The sequence below is a fragment of the Cygnus olor genome, chromosome 4 (genome assembly GCF_009769625.2).
Source record: "Cygnus olor isolate bCygOlo1 chromosome 4, bCygOlo1.pri.v2, whole genome shotgun sequence".
Lineage (NCBI taxonomy): Eukaryota > Metazoa > Chordata > Aves > Anseriformes > Anatidae > Cygnus > Cygnus olor.
Window position 1 is genome coordinate 26,632,915 of NC_049172.1, and position 18,632 is coordinate 26,651,546.

An 18,632-nucleotide genomic window follows, 5' to 3' on the forward strand; every position below is an offset into this window, starting at 1 on the left:
GGGTGTTCAGCCACTCCCAGGAAAGCAGGGTTCATCACATGCAATGGTTTCTGGGGGAGACAAACAGCATCGCTCCCAACGTCCCCCTTCCTACTCCTCGGCCCCGGCTGTCATCGCTGAGCATGAGGCCGGGCGGTGTGGGACATCCCTTTGGGCAGCCTGGGCCAGCTGTCCTGGCTGGGTCCCCTCCAGCTCCTGGGGCACCCCCGGCCCCCTTGCTGGCAGCGCAGCGCAAGGGGCTGGGAAGGCCTCGCCTCTGGGCGAGCACTGCTCTGCAACAGAACACAGATATATTATCAATGCTATTTTCATCAAAAATCCAAAACACAGCATTGTGTGAGCCTCTATGAAGAAAATTAACTCTATCCCAGCCAAACCCATGACAACATATTTGCTTTTAGCTATAGGAACTTCTCTAGAATTGACTTTTTGACAATGCTCACACAGAATATGTATGAATCAATGAAAAGTACCAGAATATTTTTCTGAAGTTTTTTTCTCTCCAGTGATATAATAAAAATAATAATAATAATCACTAGTCTCAAAAATGAAGTTTCATCCAAGTAGGTACTATATTCAAGTGAGGAGTTACATAGTAAAATTATGGCTTGTGTTAGTCAGACAGTCAGTCTAAATGATCCCAGTAGTCACTTCTATCACTCAGCTTTTAAGTACATGCTTTGATGATAATTCTTTGCGGACTCGTGTTTTGCAGAATGAAGCTGGCAGTTCTGATGGACAAGAATCAAGCGAGGAAGCAGAACTGAAACGCAAAAAGATAGAAGCACAGAAGGTAATCGTGGGAAGGGAGGAAATGGAACTCCTTGTTTTAAAATTTGCTTCTTATCTCATGAAGTTTCTTGCATTTCATTTTGCTATTAATAATTTGTTTATGCATCCACTAATAGAGGTTTTTGTCTCTGATAAGTCATACATACTGTATTGAGGTAACAACTCTTTTCAACTGATTTATCTCAGCAATTTCAAAATATGTTGTAATGTAGCATAGCAGGCAAAGATTTTCCCATCCATGCCTTTGAGGTTTCTGTCTAGATTAGCTTTAGTCCTCAAGGCAATTTGGTATAACTAAGATAGCATTTTGATACAGAAATGGAAAGGTAAATGTACCTTGAATAACAACAACTAGTTAGAAGAATAAAGGAAGCCAAAACTCCTCACTTGTGCTGACAGAGGCCACATGTAGACTGTAAGGTGGGCTATTATATAACCCTGTGATAAATTGCATTTAGTTCAGAGTTTTACATCAGTTGTAATTCATAGGAATCCAGTTTTTTATTTGAGCTTCATTCTTTGTATTCTTCTAATAACAATATCTAGTATTATTTATATCAAGTATACAGGTATACATACTCTATCTGTTCATTTTTTCCTTTCATCTTCAAAGAGCAATGTAAAAACAAGCTGACCTTATGCCTAACCTTAAAACTAGGGGTGAAACAGCAACGGAAGCTTTTTGTGTTTGTTGAACAAATGTAGAAAGTTTAAGCTGAATATTTAATAGTTTATGATTAATGAATTTTGCTTCAAAACTTTTTTTTTAGAAAATACTCTAATTTTAAATTACTTCTATCACAATTAATATGTACACTAAAAAACTAATCATGCCAATCATGAATTGTAAATATATTTTGAGGAGTTGTTACCATTTTAAATATTGAAGAACAGTTATTGTACTTGTGTGGTGATTTTGAGTATCAGTGGAGACCTCCCTTCGCAGTCTATAAAGCAGTAAGTGAGAGAAAGCGAGATGAAGTGATCCAACAGTGTTTCTTTTTAAGATGTTCCACAGAATGGTGTACTAACGTTTTTTATGGTTCAAGCTGGTCTTTTTTTTTGCTTGTTTCTTTATTACAGGCCCAAGCAAATGCTCGAGCTGCAGTTCTAAAAGAACAGTTAGAGCAAAAAAGAAAGGAAGCTTACGAAAGAGAGAAAAGAGCTTGGGAAGAACATGTAAGAAAACCTATTATACAGTCAACATATGTAGTACTATGTATTTATATGACTAAAATCTTACACTGTGATTCTCAAGCTTAGATAATGTGTCTTCTGAAACTGGTGAGAGCATCTGCCGGTCAGAATTCCCTCATTAAAAGCCTAATCTTAAGTATACTTGAATAAAAATTTGGTTCAAGAACTTAAGGACAGCAAACCTAAGAATCATTAGGATTACCTTAAGTATTTTATTAATGATCTGCAACTTACCAAATTGTACATAATCTTTTGCTTACGTGTGCTGTGGAGTGACAAGTCCCACTAGTGATATCTCTCTGCTAAAAAAAAAAAAAAGTGGGATGTTGTGAAGCTGATAAATGGGAAATAGTTCATATATGTAGTTGACAGTTTAGTATGAAAATGTGTGACATTATTATCCTTTTCTAAGATTTACCTGAGCATATTTGATCATACTGTGTTTTATGTGCAGTCTTTGATTTATTGTTTTATCCTTTTTTTTTTTAATTGAATCTGTATTATACAGCTGATAGCAAAAGGAGTAAAGAGTCCTAACGTGCCTTTTCATGTGGGAGCTACAGGACACAGTCCTGTGCATGGAATACAAGAGCCTGGAGCATCTCTTCCTAAGCAACAGCTTCCAATTAAGCCCAGTACACCAGTCATTTCCATGACTTCTGCTTTGAAGGAAGTGGGTGTGGTAGGTACTTCTGCTAAAAGTTACCTTTTTTACCTAAAATAAAAAAAATAGATATACTGATTTGGAAAAGAATTTTTAGAAGAATGTGTAGATAAGGTAAACTAAAATGCTTAAGGATACTAGTTGCTGGTAGGTCTTACACAATAGTTCAAATTGCTTTAGTCCTGTAATTGAGACAGATCAAGAACAATGCAGAATGTTTCTCTGAAAAATGCTCTGTGTAATGCAGTATTTGCCTTTCTTTTTTTTTTTTTTTAACTGTAGTTGTGCATCTGCCTATTGTCAGTCAACTTGATCTGGGCAGGTTTTCTTTGTGTTTCTGGATACTATGGAGATAATATTTTCTTATTCTTTACTGACCTGACATTATATACGCTGTAATTGTTGAAGTTTTCTTCTCACTTCTGCTTTTCTTTACAGGTCCTCTTAGACTCTGTCCTTGCCACTTTTCTGTTCTCTTACAGAATTACTCATTTCTAGCATTGGAAGTGGTTGCCATTTTGCTGCACATGTCACATCTAGCTTCATCTCTGCCTGTTTAGTGCTATGGATTTCCCTTGCCTGCTTAAACTGAGACTGGTTCATTTGCTCCCATTTCAGATAGCAAATAGGTCACACAGACACTGTCCTTGAAATTCAGTCTCTGTGAAACCCCACAAAAACCAAAGTATTGTCCATTCTGTCTTAATCTATCTACAGTTGTCAATGTAAGGGTGTTAGAGGTGACTTTTCGCTATAATTTCTATTAATATTCTTGAGATTATTTTTTCTGACATATTCTTCTACACTGTATTTCATGCTTCTTTCTTTAAAGGATGAAAATGTAACTACTATCCAGGAAGCTGAAGAGGAAACAAAAAAGCAAGATCTTGCAGTGCAAGTATGTCAAATTGTGTTTGGTTTAATTTAGTTTTCTTTTCCTTTTTAAGGAAGGTACTATTTAAGTGATACATGTTGGTCCTTATTTCAGAATAAACGGCAAATACTGAAAAGATTGAATCAAAATCTTAAAGCTCAAGAAGATGACAAAGGAAGAAAAGAAAATAAAAATTTCTCTGAGTCAGATGGGTCTGAAGATGGTAAGGAACAGCAAGAAGATGCCCATCCACTTGTAGGAGATCGCAAAAAATGGGAATCGAAGGCATCTGAATTGGTAGTTCCTCTAGCACAGTTATCGTTGGAAGACTCACTCTCTGGAACAGACCGTAAGCACTCATTTGTCACGATGACATTAGTAAATCAGTAGTGTCTGCTTTTGTAAAGCAAGTACTCTTTTTTTTTTTGTTACTGCTTGTGTGTCATGTGTGTCATTTGCTTCTAAAACAGGTGGTTATGTATTGCCTTGCATAAGGAATAAGGCACAGGCTTAGTAGTCAAATGACCTGCCGCTGATATAAAAAACTATAATTTCAACGAATAGTTAATTAAATGCACGCTTTCTTTCTTCAAGTTGTCTTTGTAAATGTCTTTTAAATAGACATTAATCTAACAGAAAGGATAAAAACATTTAAAATATATGCAAGTTTCTTATTCAATTTACAAATCCTTTTATGTTTTCAGTAGAACAATAAAAACTGAGGGTTGTTCTTTTGATCAAGCCCGTCTTTCAGATTTTCTATCTGCTTTCTCTGATATTTCAGGTGGAAGACCTTTTTCTTAGTTTCAGTGTGTCTTAGTGAGGCTGTTACACAACGTAGAAATAAATGATCACTGAAAGACTTGCTTCATAGCACAGTAGTTTTACATGGTTAGGGTGTTTGAAGATCAGGAAACTTCATTCTTTTGTTCTACTTCTTTGTTGCCACTTTTTATTCTCTGCTCTCCTCAGGGAGAAATAACAGAAACAAATGTCAAAATAGAGCAGGAGAAGACTTTCTAGTTTCTCTTCCATATGGGCAAGTTGGTAGAAGTACAGGCGAAGTTTTTATCATGCCAGTTTTTAAAAATTTCTCAGCCAGTTTTTCTTCTGGAGTACCTGAATTGTTGAAAAGACCTCCTGTTTTCCTCTTAAGTTGAAGGTGTCAATTGTCATTTAATAACTTTTGTTACTAAAATGAATTGTCAGAACAGGAACTCTAGACTTTTAACCACAGTCTTTAGGCCCTATGACTTGGGGAGAGGTAGCATAAGACTGGCTTTGTTGTTTTTAGCTTTGTGGAGGTTGTTTGTCTATAGAAAGTATAGACAATTATAGTATATTTATAGCATAACTACTATAATATAAGTAAAGTATTTTGTCATATTGAAAGTGAACAAAAGTTTCTAACGTTTTTGTTTGTGTCCTGACAGGGCAAACTATGGGGGAAGTAATTAAGCTAGATTTTGGTGAACCCCACAGGAAAGTCTGGGGCAAAAGCCCTACTGATTCAGTCCTGAAAATTCTAGGAGAAGCAGAGTTGCAGCTGCAAACTGAATTACTGGAAGAACTAGATATAACAAATGGTAAGCATGGACGGTAACTATATGCGCTGCAAATGTAGGAAGTGCCAGCTTGCCAGTTTGTCTAGTGAGAATAATTTCAAAGTGATTGAAGCATATTCTGTCCTTACCCTTTCTTTCTTCTGTGTGTTGCCTCAGTTCTGAGTGTTTCTAAATGTTCCAAATGTCAGCACAGGCTCAATACCAAAAGATACCAAAATATTTCAAACACACTCAAGTGATAAGAAATTAAGATGGATGTGCTGAAAGGGGGAAGGATCTTCATTTTGCTGAAATGTCTTGGACTTTGCTTGTTAATATTCACAGTCTTGTTAATATTCACAGTCTTTTTAAAAGGATGTTGTCAACTGGATATTGAATTGCATAGCTCCCATAGTGTTCTTGTTAGCATGTGACTTAGCAAGGAATTTCCTTCTGGACAAGTACTTTTTGTCCTTAATGCAAATTATGTTGCTTCTTTATCTTTATTGTATTTCTGGTGAACAACTTTCATACCTGTTCTTTTGCTATTACCCTTTTTGTCTATTCTCCTTTCTCTTTTTGCTTTATAAGTGCTAGATGCAAGAAGCTTTTACAGCTTTAGTATATTTTTGTCTTTGTAAAGACAAAATACTAGTTTCTTTTATTAGAAATGGATGGTGGTACTTCTCTAAAGAAATTTAAGGCTCAGTTATATTTGTTACATACGTATTAATAATATTTACAGCTGTTAGCCAAACCCATAGGCTATTGTACCTTTTCATCTCATGATTTAAACCAGTAAAACCATTGATAAAGTAACGATAACCATTATATACCTTGCCAACTTTCATTAAAATTTAGTTTAAACTTGAAAATACAAGAGAACAGTAATTTCATATTTATTCCAATAAATATAAAAGTAATAATTATAAAGTAGCAAGTACACCTACTGTTATGGGGGGGGAGAATTCTGTTTTTAATATTTCTGTCTTCCTTGTTCCTTCTTTGTAATAAATGCATGCAAACTTTTCTACTGTGTAGATGTTATCTTTTAAAACCCAAGATTCTCAACTTACCTTGTAGTCACATTTTAGTTTATTATTGAATTGTGTCAAAGCACTGTTTAAACAACAGACTAATTTTGTTTTAGATACTGCAGAAGTTGTTGAAGGAGATCATCACTCCTTAATCGTAAAACAGGATGAGGAAGAGAAAGCTTTTCCTACTGTTGGAGCTCAGTCTTCAGTGCCAGTTGGTATCTCACAGAACGAAGTGACTATACCAGAAGAATCTCAAAGAGCTGGAGCTACCCAGGTGCAGAGCAAACCTATTATGCTGGATGGTAAGTCATTTAATTAGCAATTCTAATGACAATCTGTTTTCCAATTCAATGAGGAAAGTATACTGTAGACTTGTATATCTTCCCATAGGCAAAGTTCAATTTGTTGTAATACTTTTCGGTAGGGCCAGGTATTTTCTATGCCTGCGTAGTAATATGATTCACCGACATACTTTGTTAACGTCCAAAAACTTACATGCTTCTAGAGAACTGTCTGAAGAAGTGGAATTCTAAAGAGCTTCAATTCCTTTTTGTTTCTGCACACCAATTGTGCTGGGATCTTTTCCCCTGTATGATACCAGCACGCTGATGACTTATGGGGGAAAGTTGCTGAGATTTTTAGAAGACAGTTCCTTGGAGCTGGAAGATAGTCTTCTTGTATCAGAGCCAAACTTTAGCTCTGGAGCTACAAAATTTCAGTTGTTTCTGCAAAATGCAGAAAGATTTAACATCAAGGATTTTAACGTAATCTTAAAACATATAGTCTCTCCAGTATTTTTGTTTGTTTGGGGTTCATTTTTAATGAGGTGTATGACTTCATTAATTTTAGAGCCTGATGATCTGGAAGCAGAGATGTTGGAAGAAACAGAAGAAAATAAAAAGCAACAGAGCAAGGAATTTCCCATTACTGTTAATGAAGTGTGGGTAAAAGAAAAAGAGGATAAGTAAGTTATTCTTTTGATCCCTCCCTCTTGAGTTCAAACAACTAATTTTAACTGAGGAGGATTTAGATACTTCAGTTATAATGTTAAGCTTAGCTAAAGCTTCATTGCTTGCCTACCATGTTAGTTTTACTGCTCTTTGTGGGTGAGGATCTTGTCAGTAGACTAATGACTACTTTAAATGGTGTTTTCCCTGGCTGTGGTATTTTATAATAGGGCACAACATGACAGAAGAAATGAGGCAGCTTCTGAGAAAGTAGCGCTTGACAAGATGCAACCACAAAAAGAAGCTCCAGAAGGTCAGTCGAAATCTCTTGTTTTGTAACTGGTGGTACAGAGCACTGGAGCCATCCCTTCTCACTTCTTCACTAACCCTAAAAGAGCAGGTTTTCTATTTTCATTTTCTTTTTCAGTTCATACTTCTATAAGGCAGATTTCTGATGGATTAGGAAGATGAAGTATGTGTGTTATATTTGCCACTTTGGAAGAAAATATGTAGCAACAAAGCTACGTTATGTATACACAGGGAAATAGCCCATGCTTTGATACTTACAAGTGAATATCAGGTTTCTGAATGTTATGACCTTTTATAATGACTATTTGAAGTGTTATGAAATCTGGTAAAGTGCTGCTTTGTTTATAGACATACCTAATGTTGAAATGCAGCTTGGATATTTAAAAGATATTTTAAACAAGTGTTAGTGATGATTTTTTATCTTTATTGCATAAAATTACTTGCTCTTAGAAGTCCTTAAACTAATTCCAGGAGATCTACATATTTTTATGGTAGAATAGAAAATATATCTGCAATACTTTGAATTATCATTGGTTATACTATTCCATCTATTTACTGGTGCATTAAGCAAACTGTACATTTTTTTCCAGTGTCAGAGCACATTATATTGGGATAATTTTGAAGAAATCTAGTATAAGGGAAGAAGCAACAGATGATAATGGATGAAGCCATAATTTCAGGCACAGATTGGTTAATGATAAACAAGAAGGCATGAGAGTAGAATAGACAATAGCTGAGGGATGTATATTCTCAATGATAAATGGGAGAGTGTCACATTATGATGCATTTACTAAAATAATCTAAACAGATTTTCATACTCTTAGAGTGTGATCTATTTTCTCCTTTAAATGTGCAACAGAAATTAGTTTTTCTCAGTTTAGTTACTTTTTGCTTAAGAGCTTGTGGTTTTAAATCAATTTAAATTTGTATTCAATTTTTGTGTACCACATCAGAAACTTGTTCCAGTGACTCACTGCAGCCTGAACCATTATTCCAGAGGGTAATGCAGTCCCCAGCTGTACCAACAGCCTCACCGGTTCTGTCAGCTCAGTCTTCACAGGAAGAGCCTTTTGTGCCTTGTTCACATTCCGTATCACCAGCAAAAAATAAAGGCAAAAGTTCATTGTTGATTGGACTTTCTACAGGGCTGTTTGATGCAAACAACCCAAAGGCAAGTTAAAAAAAAAGAATACCTTTATAGTAATGTTTGCTTTTCTGATTTTCTTATTGAGGCTTCACGAGGCTAGAGCAGATGGCATAACAGTTTAAGCAGATGTTTGTATTTGTCTAATCACATCTGCCATGCAATATGACTGCATTGTGCTCATTATATGAGCCAGACTCACATAGCATTGTGAGTCTCTGGTTTCACTCTTCAGAATTCTTTGTCCAAAGTGTTTATGGAGGAATGCCACCACTTTTCTAATACAACTGAGACAGTTCTTGAGGAAAATTGCTAACCTATACCTTCTTTCTCCCTTTTGCACAATTTTGCAAACTTAGTACTACTTTGCCATCATATAAGTAAGTGCTGAACAGAGCAGCAAAAGTATTTGATCATTTCTGGCAACAGGGTTACGCAGATTGTAAAATGAGCATTGGATGGTGGAATGTGATTATGAAATGAATTAAAAATATTTTAATAATAGTTGTGGAACTACTAGATGAAACAGACTTCCAGGACTATGCGCAATACTTGCCAAGGTTCTGAAGTGCAAAGTGTGAAATAGAAGAGGTGCTTTTTGCAGAAACATGGGTGACAGTTCTCTGGAAATTTCCACACCTGCATTGTGTTCAGTCAATACAAAGTAAAGGATCTTCCCGTTGTTGGAATGCCGGATAAATAAGAGCACTGCTTTTGACTCACATTATTGTGAGTGCATGAACAGAAGTTCCACTACTTGATTAATTGAATATTGAAAAACACCTATTTGTTGATGAATTGCTGGGAATCATATCAGGGACAGCGGTGTTTGCATCTTTAGAAAAATAAAGTTTCTTGACAAGCTACAAAGAGATATTTTCACAGATTTATATATTCACATAAATGGGTTTATGACTCTTACTGTGATTCCTCAAGAGTTAGTCTGTCATTAAAATCCCTAGCTTATGAAGCAGTGTATCTGGCAGTTAGATGATACAGAAAAGTTAACTTCTCATTAGGTGCAGAATGAATAGTCTTTGTACCCTTATCAAACTTAGAGAGTAGTGGATAAGCTTTATAATGAAGCTCTTCAGTGTATCATTATGACCCATCTCAGTGTGTCATGTTACTGCGTATTTGGCATGGGTTTTGGCCATAAGTGTTTGTCAGAATTGTTAATGCAGTACCAGATGAGCTCTACATAATAGCAGAGAATTTGGAGAAAAGCAGCAGATGTTTTTCTATTATTGCTGCAGTAGACTTGCTGAAAACAAAATAGAGCAATAAATTCCTTTTTCTCATTTGACTGCAACAAGGGGAAGTTCAGAACTTCTTTGCGATGACTGTAAATGTAACTTTTAGGAATTCCCCAGCTATACCCCTGCTGCAGGTCATCCTCAGATGCTAATAAAACCTTTAGCAGGGTGCAGGGCAGATAGCATGCAGGCCTGTCTACAGTTGGGACGCTAACTCTAACAGGGGTAGGTTAATAGGAAAAGAGGTATTTTCAGAACACCTGGAAGCTTTCAAACGAAGGGGCAAATTCAGTCTTCTAATTGTTCCTTCCTTTTGGCAGCTGTGGTCAAAAAGAGTGGTAACTCTTGTGATGTCAATAATATTCTGGCATGTGCTGACAGAGGTTTGATATTAGAGCATCTGTGTTACTACACTGAGTAGGTATAAATTGCAGCAGAGAACATTGCTGAGGAAGTAATTTAGAGCTTTTTACTAGCAGCAAATACTGAACGTGGATGTATTCAGAGCTATGTTGAAGGAAGGTAACGTTTATTGGCAAAACTTCTTAGTGCAGATTAGATCTAGGTTCTTTTTATTACAGTGGTGAATATTTAGTATTCTTTTGGGGTTCTTAGGCTTCTTAAGAGAGATGGGTAGATCAATGAGCAAACAAGGTGCCTTTGTTTCAATGTTGCTTTGAACATATTTCCCCTGCAACAAATTAGTGTTTTAAACTTGCTTCTAATACTATGGAACTGCCTTGAAATATGCCACAAAGAAAAGTGTCTGTTTTCAGTGACCAACCTTGAGAAATATCGGCTGTAATTTTAAAAAATACTCCTTTTGTCAGCTACTCACAATGGTTCTAAGCAGTGTTTTAAGTGATTGCTTACAACGTATATATGTTAATTGCATATATATTATCTACTACAACGTTCCTTTTCTTTAAACAGTCTTCAAGATAATGAAAAAATCTGCAGAAAAACAGAATATATATGTCAGTTTATTTTCCTTAAACTTTTCAGTCACTGTAACCTGTAAAGGTAGAAGGAATAATTTCCATTTAGCTGACAAGCAAAATTCAAGATGTCAAGCTTTCAGTAGGTACGAGCATCTGTGCTGGACACATCTTTATTTTTAAATTGACTCTGATTTTTCATCCTTTTTCATTTCAGATTTTAAAGCAACCTGTAACCTCAGACTGTTGTGGGGTTTTTTTATTTATTTTGTTCTGTTTTGTTTTGTTTATTTGTTTTACTGTAACTAAACATGATGCTTTCTTTTACCTTTGCAGATGTTGAGAACGTGTTCGCTTCCGGATCTTTACAAACTGTACAGAACGTTAGTTGATGTTCCCAGTGTAGCAGATGTACAGCATCAGCATAATCTCGAAATAGATGATATGGAAGATGAACAAGCCAAAGAAGGACCCTCTGATTCTGAGGATAAGTGAGTGTAATATGATTATCAAGTATTTCAAGAATCACCTTATATCAAGAATATTTTTTGTTAGACATCATTATATACTGTACGCCAGAATGGAATTTTAAGCCAAATCTTAAAAATTCTGTATTGCAAGTTTGTTTTGAATCACCATTCACTCTCAGTTTTGTTCAGAGAACTGTGAAGCTAATGGTATGTCCTGTTTATTCTTGTTTTTCCTGCTGCTTCTTGCATTCCCCTGAAAATGATCAAAGCTGATGGCCACCACTCTTATAGAAATCATCATTTCTTTAATATATCCTTTATGTTCTGGGAATCTCTGCTTATCTTTTGTTCTTGCTGTTGTATTAGGATGTCCTTAAATTCCCCCAAATTCTTCCAGAGGCCTCAAAATCTGACCCTGGGGTCTTTACTATTACTTGATGCTTGGATAGTTTGCAGAGATTAAAATCATCTGGTCTATCTTTTCTGATGAGGTATAGATCTATTTTTGCTCCAGACATTTTAATCTCTGTTCTAGTTCTCATTTCTTTTCAGCATTTTCTTATGGTGTGTAAATGTTGGTTCACATCCAGGTACTCTAAAACCAAGCTGTTACTTGTCCTTTGTTTCCTCATCCTAAATTTTCTTCATTTGTTCAATGCAACTTAGAAACAAGACAATATCATTATCTTTCCTGTTGCTACAATTTAAGCTTTTGTGTCCTTGTATCCAAACCATGCCTAGTTGCTTTTTCAGCTGTGTTATTAAGTGTAACACTTAGGAGAATATTTGGCTTCTTCTATTCGAGGGATTACCAGTTACAATCAGTTTAATGCTGTCTTAGAACTGGATGCTTGAAACTTGTTAAGGCTAGGGGTTGTGATATATAACTCGTACCTACGTACCAGCAGTGTTATTACAAAAATTACTTTTGTTTTGACCATATAATCCTCATTTATGTTCCTGTGCTACTCCTTTGCTACTCTGTTGGACTGAGGACATAAAAGATCTACAGGAAGTGCTGATTTCCTTTATTAGGCTACTGGCCATAGGAAAAGAATTAGCCTCGTATACGCAAATGCTTGTCTTTTTTTTTCTACACTGGCTTTCCAGTTTGTTGGCTTAACAAAAGCAGACAACTCTTCCTACAGAGTTTGTCTGGTAAAGTATTACTTATGTAATTTTTGTCACTTTCTTCTAGCATGTCTGGGGAGGCAGATACAGATCTGCAGGAACTCCGGGCCTCAATGGAGCAATTACTTAGGGAGCAGCCTAGTGAGGAATTAAGTGAAGAGGAAGAGTCCACTTTAAAGGCCAGTGTCATCCAATGCATAACAAATGGTACAGAGCTGGATGAAGGAGATGAAAATAACCCCAGCAGCGAAAGTGCACTTAATGAAGAATGGCAGTCAGGTATAATTTCTGTAATACCTGTTTTATAAGCTATTTATTGATATTAACAAGACAAACACAGAAGATGTTTTTTGGATTTTTATACTTATAATGAAATAAAACTATAATTAATAGCTTTTATACAGAAGTTTAAAAAAACAGACAATATATAGATTTTTCTGAATGTTAAGGTCAACATCTAACCAGCATTCATGCTGCAGATTAAATGGTGGGTCTTTGTTAGGCACTGATCATAAATCATTTTTTCACTACTTGCCTAAAACTTGTCTTCAACAAAGATCAAAGACTTTCTGCACATCCTATTTTTTGAATAATTCATGACTGCAATGTAAGAGTGAAAAAGAAAGAGCAACTGACATGACTGGATTATCTGGGATCCAGTTTACAATTAAGTAATTTAACAGAGTCAAAAGGAACATGAAATCATTAACCTTGTCCTCAGCCCAAAATAGCTATTAATGCAATTAAACTAAAAAAGAGAGAAAACCTTATCACTGTTTATAGTGGTCTGCATTAGCGATACACAATGGCGTACTGAAATTTCTGTTCTGTTTTTTAAATTCTGGTTGAAGTTTAAGTATTTTAGTACTGCTTTAAAATAAGGTGCATTTAGAAATAGAGGTATGAAAAGATGTATAAAGCCAATAATTAATCTAAGCCATAGCTTGTGTCATTTTGGTTTATTAACAACAACATTCAAACAGAAAATCTATGAATATTCCTCTAAGATATTATCTATATAATACATTTTAGGAAGTACTTTAAAATAAAATAAACTTAGTTAATGCCATTTTCCTTCATTTTTTGAGAATGTTGATATTATACAGTGGTAAAATACAATGCCATGTGTTTTGTGGTGGTGGTTGTTGTCGCAAGCGTTATGGTATTTAGTGTCAGTGTCCCAACTTCTAGATTCATGATATTTCACAAGAATTGCAGGCGGCTTTATTGAGGGGGAAAGAACTTCAGAACTTCAAGGGAACAGATAGAACTTGAAATCAAATCTGATCAAGATCCTTAAGTTAAATACAGTATTAGAAATCAGTTAATGGGTTTTGAACTCATACACAAATTTTCCTTTTGGTTTCAATAATAATCTGTTATTGATGTGATTATTCATGCTTGAATTAGGGATACAATTTGGTCAGGAGTATAGTTTTCTTTAGTCACAATCAGGAATTTAAAGTGGTAGCTTTAAAACTGAGCCACAAAGTCTGTGACCTGTCAGGTAATACTGTGTTACTAGTTTGTTTGTTGGGTTTGTTATTTTTAGTAAAGATTTGGTAATGTAAGCTCCAATATCTAAAAAGTTGCCTTTTTCCTCCTATGTAGATAAATCCTCTCATAATTTAAATGTTTATTGAGGACATATTTTTCTTGGGCAAAAGCAGTTTGCATTTTATAACATATTTGCTAATACGATTTTATATAGGAATTCTACCTTGTATCGTTAAGTAGATCTCATTTTCTTAAACTTACCTGATATTTGACTCCTATAAACCTATTTGTAAGCATTACTTTCTTTCTGTAGTGTGTACACAAAATCGTCTTGCTTTTTCTCTCACATCTTACCGCGCAAATTGGCACACTGAATTTGCTACGCAACGGAGATGCGCTCATTCATAGACAAATGAAGAAAGAACTTTGTAGCTAAATTAATACTGTGCTTTCTAGACTTGCTTCATGGAACAAGATGCATGTCAGTGCAGAAATTAAATAAACAATTCTGAATACGCACACCCTTATTTTCTGGTAGAAGACATCTGTTTTCTTAAGGAGCTCCTAGAGCAGGACAGGACAGCCACTGAACCATACCTACACCAGTTCCACCTCAAAAATGGTTATATGGAATGGTTATATTGAATTCCGACATTGTTTTGGTAGATAAAAACCTGCTTTGAGGCCACTACCTTGTTTCATTCAGTATGAATACCCTTATGACTAACCATCTGTTGTGGTTTAACCCCAGTAGGCAGCTCAGCACCACAGAGCTGCTTGCTTACTACCCCTCCAGTGCAGAGGATGGGGGTGAGAATTGGAAAGGTAAAAGTGCAAGAACCTGTGGCTTAAGATAAAAGACATTTTACTATGTAAAGCAAAAGCTCCACACACCATACCAGCTACAATGAATAAAATTAACTCTATCCCAGTCAAAACCAGGACACTCACTACCAGTGGAGTTTTAGAGGAGGTGGCTAGATGCTTCCCACTTGGGATTCAGTATTTAATGGCTGTCAAGACATGGACTGTCCCAATTTCATTGCAGGTTTTTCAGAACATCTGCCCTCCATCATTTCGTGCTCCTGAGCTTAGCGGCTTTTACTAGATTTAGTGGTTGTGTGGATGTCAAATTCAGACAACAACATGAAGACTGAAGGAAAATTGAATTTTCTGGTGTTGGTGGTCTTTTTAACTGTCTTTTTTTGTTTTTCCTTTACAGATAATAGTGATGGAGAAATTGCCAGTGAATGTGAAGAATGTGATAGCGTATTCAGCCATTTGGAAGAGCTGAGATATAACCTGGAGCAGGAAATAGGCTTTGAGAAATTCATTGAAGTTTATGATAAAATAAAGGTTTGTGGAATAAGCTGAAGTGGAAAATGTTTTAGGAAATAAGATAAATGTATCTAGAGCTGTGCCAGTAACTAATTGCACTGTGTGACTAAAATTAATGCTTATTTCTTTTAGTCTTTTATTCTGTTTCAATGTACTAAAATATTAACATAGAAAATCCCATGCTTGTGGATTAAAGGGGAAAGCTTTGGATTTAACAATAGACTGCATTTAATAAGTTTGAACTATTTAATTGTAAACCCATTTTAAGCTTGGCCCAATAGATTGTCCTTTCTCCCAGGCTATACATGAAGATGAAGATGAAAATATTGATACGTGTTCAACCATAGTTCAGACTATTTTGGGAAATGAACACAAGCACCTGTATGCCAAAATACTTCACCTAGTCATGGCAGATGGAGCCTACCAGGAAGGTAATCTCACTGTATCCTGGCCATTATGGGTTGTCTTATGTTTGTTCTTGGTTATATACAAAGGTTATAATATACTTTTAAAACGTGTATCTGATACCGATCAGCTGAGTTGATTTAAAAAAAAAAAAAATCCACAAAACACATTTTATTCCTGCAACAAAATGCAATGCAAACTTTGATTAAGCATGCTGACTACTCTGATTTAACATTATGTTGATGTACAGTAAACTGCAATAATAGATGACTTGTGAAAGGTGGAGTATAATTATTTAATTCCTGTAGAACAGTTATGCAGGTTGGGAAGATGGAAGTCTAGAATAAAATTTTCAGAAATAAAAATGATTTTGTTAAGGAATTAATGAGTTCTTAGCTAAAATATTTTTCTTTCCAAAGCTACTTTTAATGAGTTACAGTGTTGAACCAGGATCAATAATTTTCAGAAAAGAAAACTTCACGTGATTCTTTATTCTATAATTGTAATTTCCCAGAAGAAATCAGTGTGGAGATATGATCCATCTTAGTTTTCAAGTGGCTTAGTAATGCATGAAGAGAATTTATCTTTGCTGGGAGCCTCCCTAGGTTAGAACAGATTGCATCTTTTAATTTCTTTTACAAGTATGTTGCAATAGCAAGTGAATAAAGGGTCAAATAATTATAGATTCCTTAGGTTTTTATATAGAAATGCTTGGGGAATAAAAGTCTTAAAAACTAATTTTAAAAACACAATCGTTAAATATATATATATATTTCTAGAATAAATTACTGTTTATATATTCCCAGCTTTTCTTCGCTACTGATACAGAACTGTTCAGTCAGAATAACCAGTACCATGTTGTTTTAATCCTGCATTACAGAAGAATGACAGAAAATGGTCTGAAAAATATTTTTTTCAGACACAATTGCTTATTTCACTGGAAAGATAGACTGTAGTAATTTGTTAATCAACCATCCAGAGGACTGGCAATAGAGAACAGGAAGAAAACAGTAACTAGAGTGTTACCAATTGCTTTTCCTTGGCATTTTGCCTTTTAAGGATATTTAAAAAGTAGTACTAAAAGGCTTAAGTGACAATTTCGCTGGCATACAAATTGTAAGCTGTGGTCTGAGTGAATCCTATTAAAATGAGCTGACTTTCATCTTGTGAAATGTTGATTAATAAGCAGCTATTTTTAAGAGCTTTGGTTCTAATTCTGTATTTTACAAATCTGTAATAGCATATGAAAATGTAAAGAAAAAGTAATTCTACATTTCATTTATTTAAAGAAAATAACTATGCCAATAAAGGTGAATAGAGGACAAGTGACAGAAGAATGGTCAGGAGCTTCTATCTCAGAAGTTTTATACTCTTCAAGTACTTTTACTTATTTTTTTCTAATTTGTTTTGTAACTCCAGGTTATGTGTTTGTTTTGTTTTGTTTTGTTTTTTTCTCTTCTGTGTCCTTTTTACCCTGTCTTTTCCATGTCTTGTGATTTTTGCAGATAATGATGAATAAACCCGACTCAGGAATTCCCTTAGTGCTGTCTTACATATCAGTGTTTTGAAGTCTGCACAGCAGAATAACAAATCATAGCAGAAAATGTAACATGGGGCAGGAGAAAGAAGAACTGAAAAAAGAACGGTGGCTGTATGAAACAGAGGAAAAACATGCCTTTTAAACTGAGATATTTATACACTTCTCTTGTGTGTACTTGCATATGTGTTCATTGCTCAAAATTTAAAAACTATACACTATAATCTCACAAATTCAAAAAGAAATAAGGAGATGAAAAAATGTAGATGTTCTGATAGAAAACTGAGACTTAGAATGTAAACCAGAGCTTTTGCCATATCAACAGTTGGCTGGTAGGGTTAAGCAATTGGAAGGATTACTGGGTTCTGGAAGTACCAGGTCTGTTAACTTCTATAGTTAAAGTAGCCCTTCTTTACACGTGCGTAAAAAAATCTCGTTTTTATTGACCCTTGTGGTTGTATTTTAGTAACATCTTAATCTACTGGTCCAATTTGAGTACTTTGCTTTTATCTTAATAAAATGTATTTTGAAGGCATCTGTCACTTTTTAACCAGTGTCATCTGAAACATCTTAATGGTGTTTCTAAATCAAGGCAGACTGGTATTTCAGTCACTGAAGTGCTTGGATTTTTTTATTTTTTTGAGATTGTAAAATTAATTTGGAGCTGGAAGACTTTTCTGGTATTTTTCTTCTTTCTCAAAACCCCAAGTATTTAGTTCTTTAAGTTTTGCAATCAGGTCAATGATAACATAGCACAGTGTTGAAAGGGGTGGTTTTTCTCCTGTTTGTTTTTAAATTCTTACTGTTACTCTCATGGCCCCCTCAGCCAGGGGTGGTAGTATGAAATATCACAGGCACAAATGCTATGTAATACTTGTCATCTTTTGGCTCACGTTTCATAGCTTGATGTCTACCACCCCTGAAATTAAGAAAATGAAAATAAAAATTCTGACCCACATTTCCTTGTTTCTCCTGTCAACGCAGTACTATACAGGGCCAACACTAGGTGTGTTGTTATTTTCAAATTATCTGTGGAAAAGCTTGATTGGCTTATCCATAAACCAAGTCGCCTGTTACAAATCAGATGAACTGTCAAACTTCCAACTGCCCTATTGAAGAAAAAAATTCTATTTTTTTCAGCTGCTGTAAAATACACCAGTCACAATCTAAAACTGTCAACTTTTCCACAAAGAGCAATCAAGTATATACATTATTTAGAACTGTTAAAATATGTACATGTTTTTTGTATAATTGTTTTATGGTGTTATGATTATTAAAGTTTTGCCCACTGAAAAGTTTTGTGTTTTTTTTAAATGTGTCCAATTCTTGAATGTAGGTAAGATTATTCTATTTCAGCTGTATCATGGGAACCTACAATGAAAACTTCAAAAATACTTAATTACCTTTAATGTATAGATATATTTTTATATATATATCCATATGTACTTGATAAGCAGCTGTTGCTTTGTCTGATGAGAAACATGATCATTGCTGGAAACAGTGCTGGTTCTGTCCTATGCTGCTTGTCTTCTTTTTCCTTCCCTTTTTT

General features: G+C 35.1%; 1 protein-coding gene across 9 annotated transcripts in view; it reads left to right on the forward strand.

Moving 5' to 3' along the window:
* Positions 1–18,372, forward strand: part of NEK1 (NIMA related kinase 1) — a 43,642-nt gene extending 25,270 nt beyond the window's left edge. For all 9 annotated transcript variants that reach the window (XM_040556593.1, XM_040556586.1, XM_040556585.1 and 6 more), the window contains 15 exons: positions 716–793; positions 1,876–1,971; positions 2,498–2,671; positions 3,486–3,551; positions 3,642–3,876; positions 4,961–5,113; positions 6,222–6,413; positions 6,961–7,075; positions 7,289–7,371; positions 8,321–8,538; positions 11,042–11,196; positions 12,374–12,585; positions 15,026–15,159; positions 15,440–15,572; positions 17,052–18,372. In XM_040556593.1, coding sequence (XP_040412527.1) covers positions 716–793; positions 1,876–1,971; positions 2,498–2,671; positions 3,486–3,551; positions 3,642–3,876; positions 4,961–5,113; positions 6,222–6,413; positions 6,961–7,075; positions 7,289–7,371; positions 8,321–8,538; positions 11,042–11,196; positions 12,374–12,585; positions 15,026–15,159; positions 15,440–15,572; positions 17,052–17,065 — 2,058 coding nt within the window. In that variant the 3' untranslated portion in view covers positions 17,066–18,372. The remainder of the gene's footprint in view (positions 1–715; positions 794–1,875; positions 1,972–2,497; positions 2,672–3,485; positions 3,552–3,641; positions 3,877–4,960; positions 5,114–6,221; positions 6,414–6,960; positions 7,076–7,288; positions 7,372–8,320; positions 8,539–11,041; positions 11,197–12,373; positions 12,586–15,025; positions 15,160–15,439; positions 15,573–17,051) is intronic.
* The last annotated feature ends 260 nt before the right edge of the window (positions 18,373–18,632 follow it).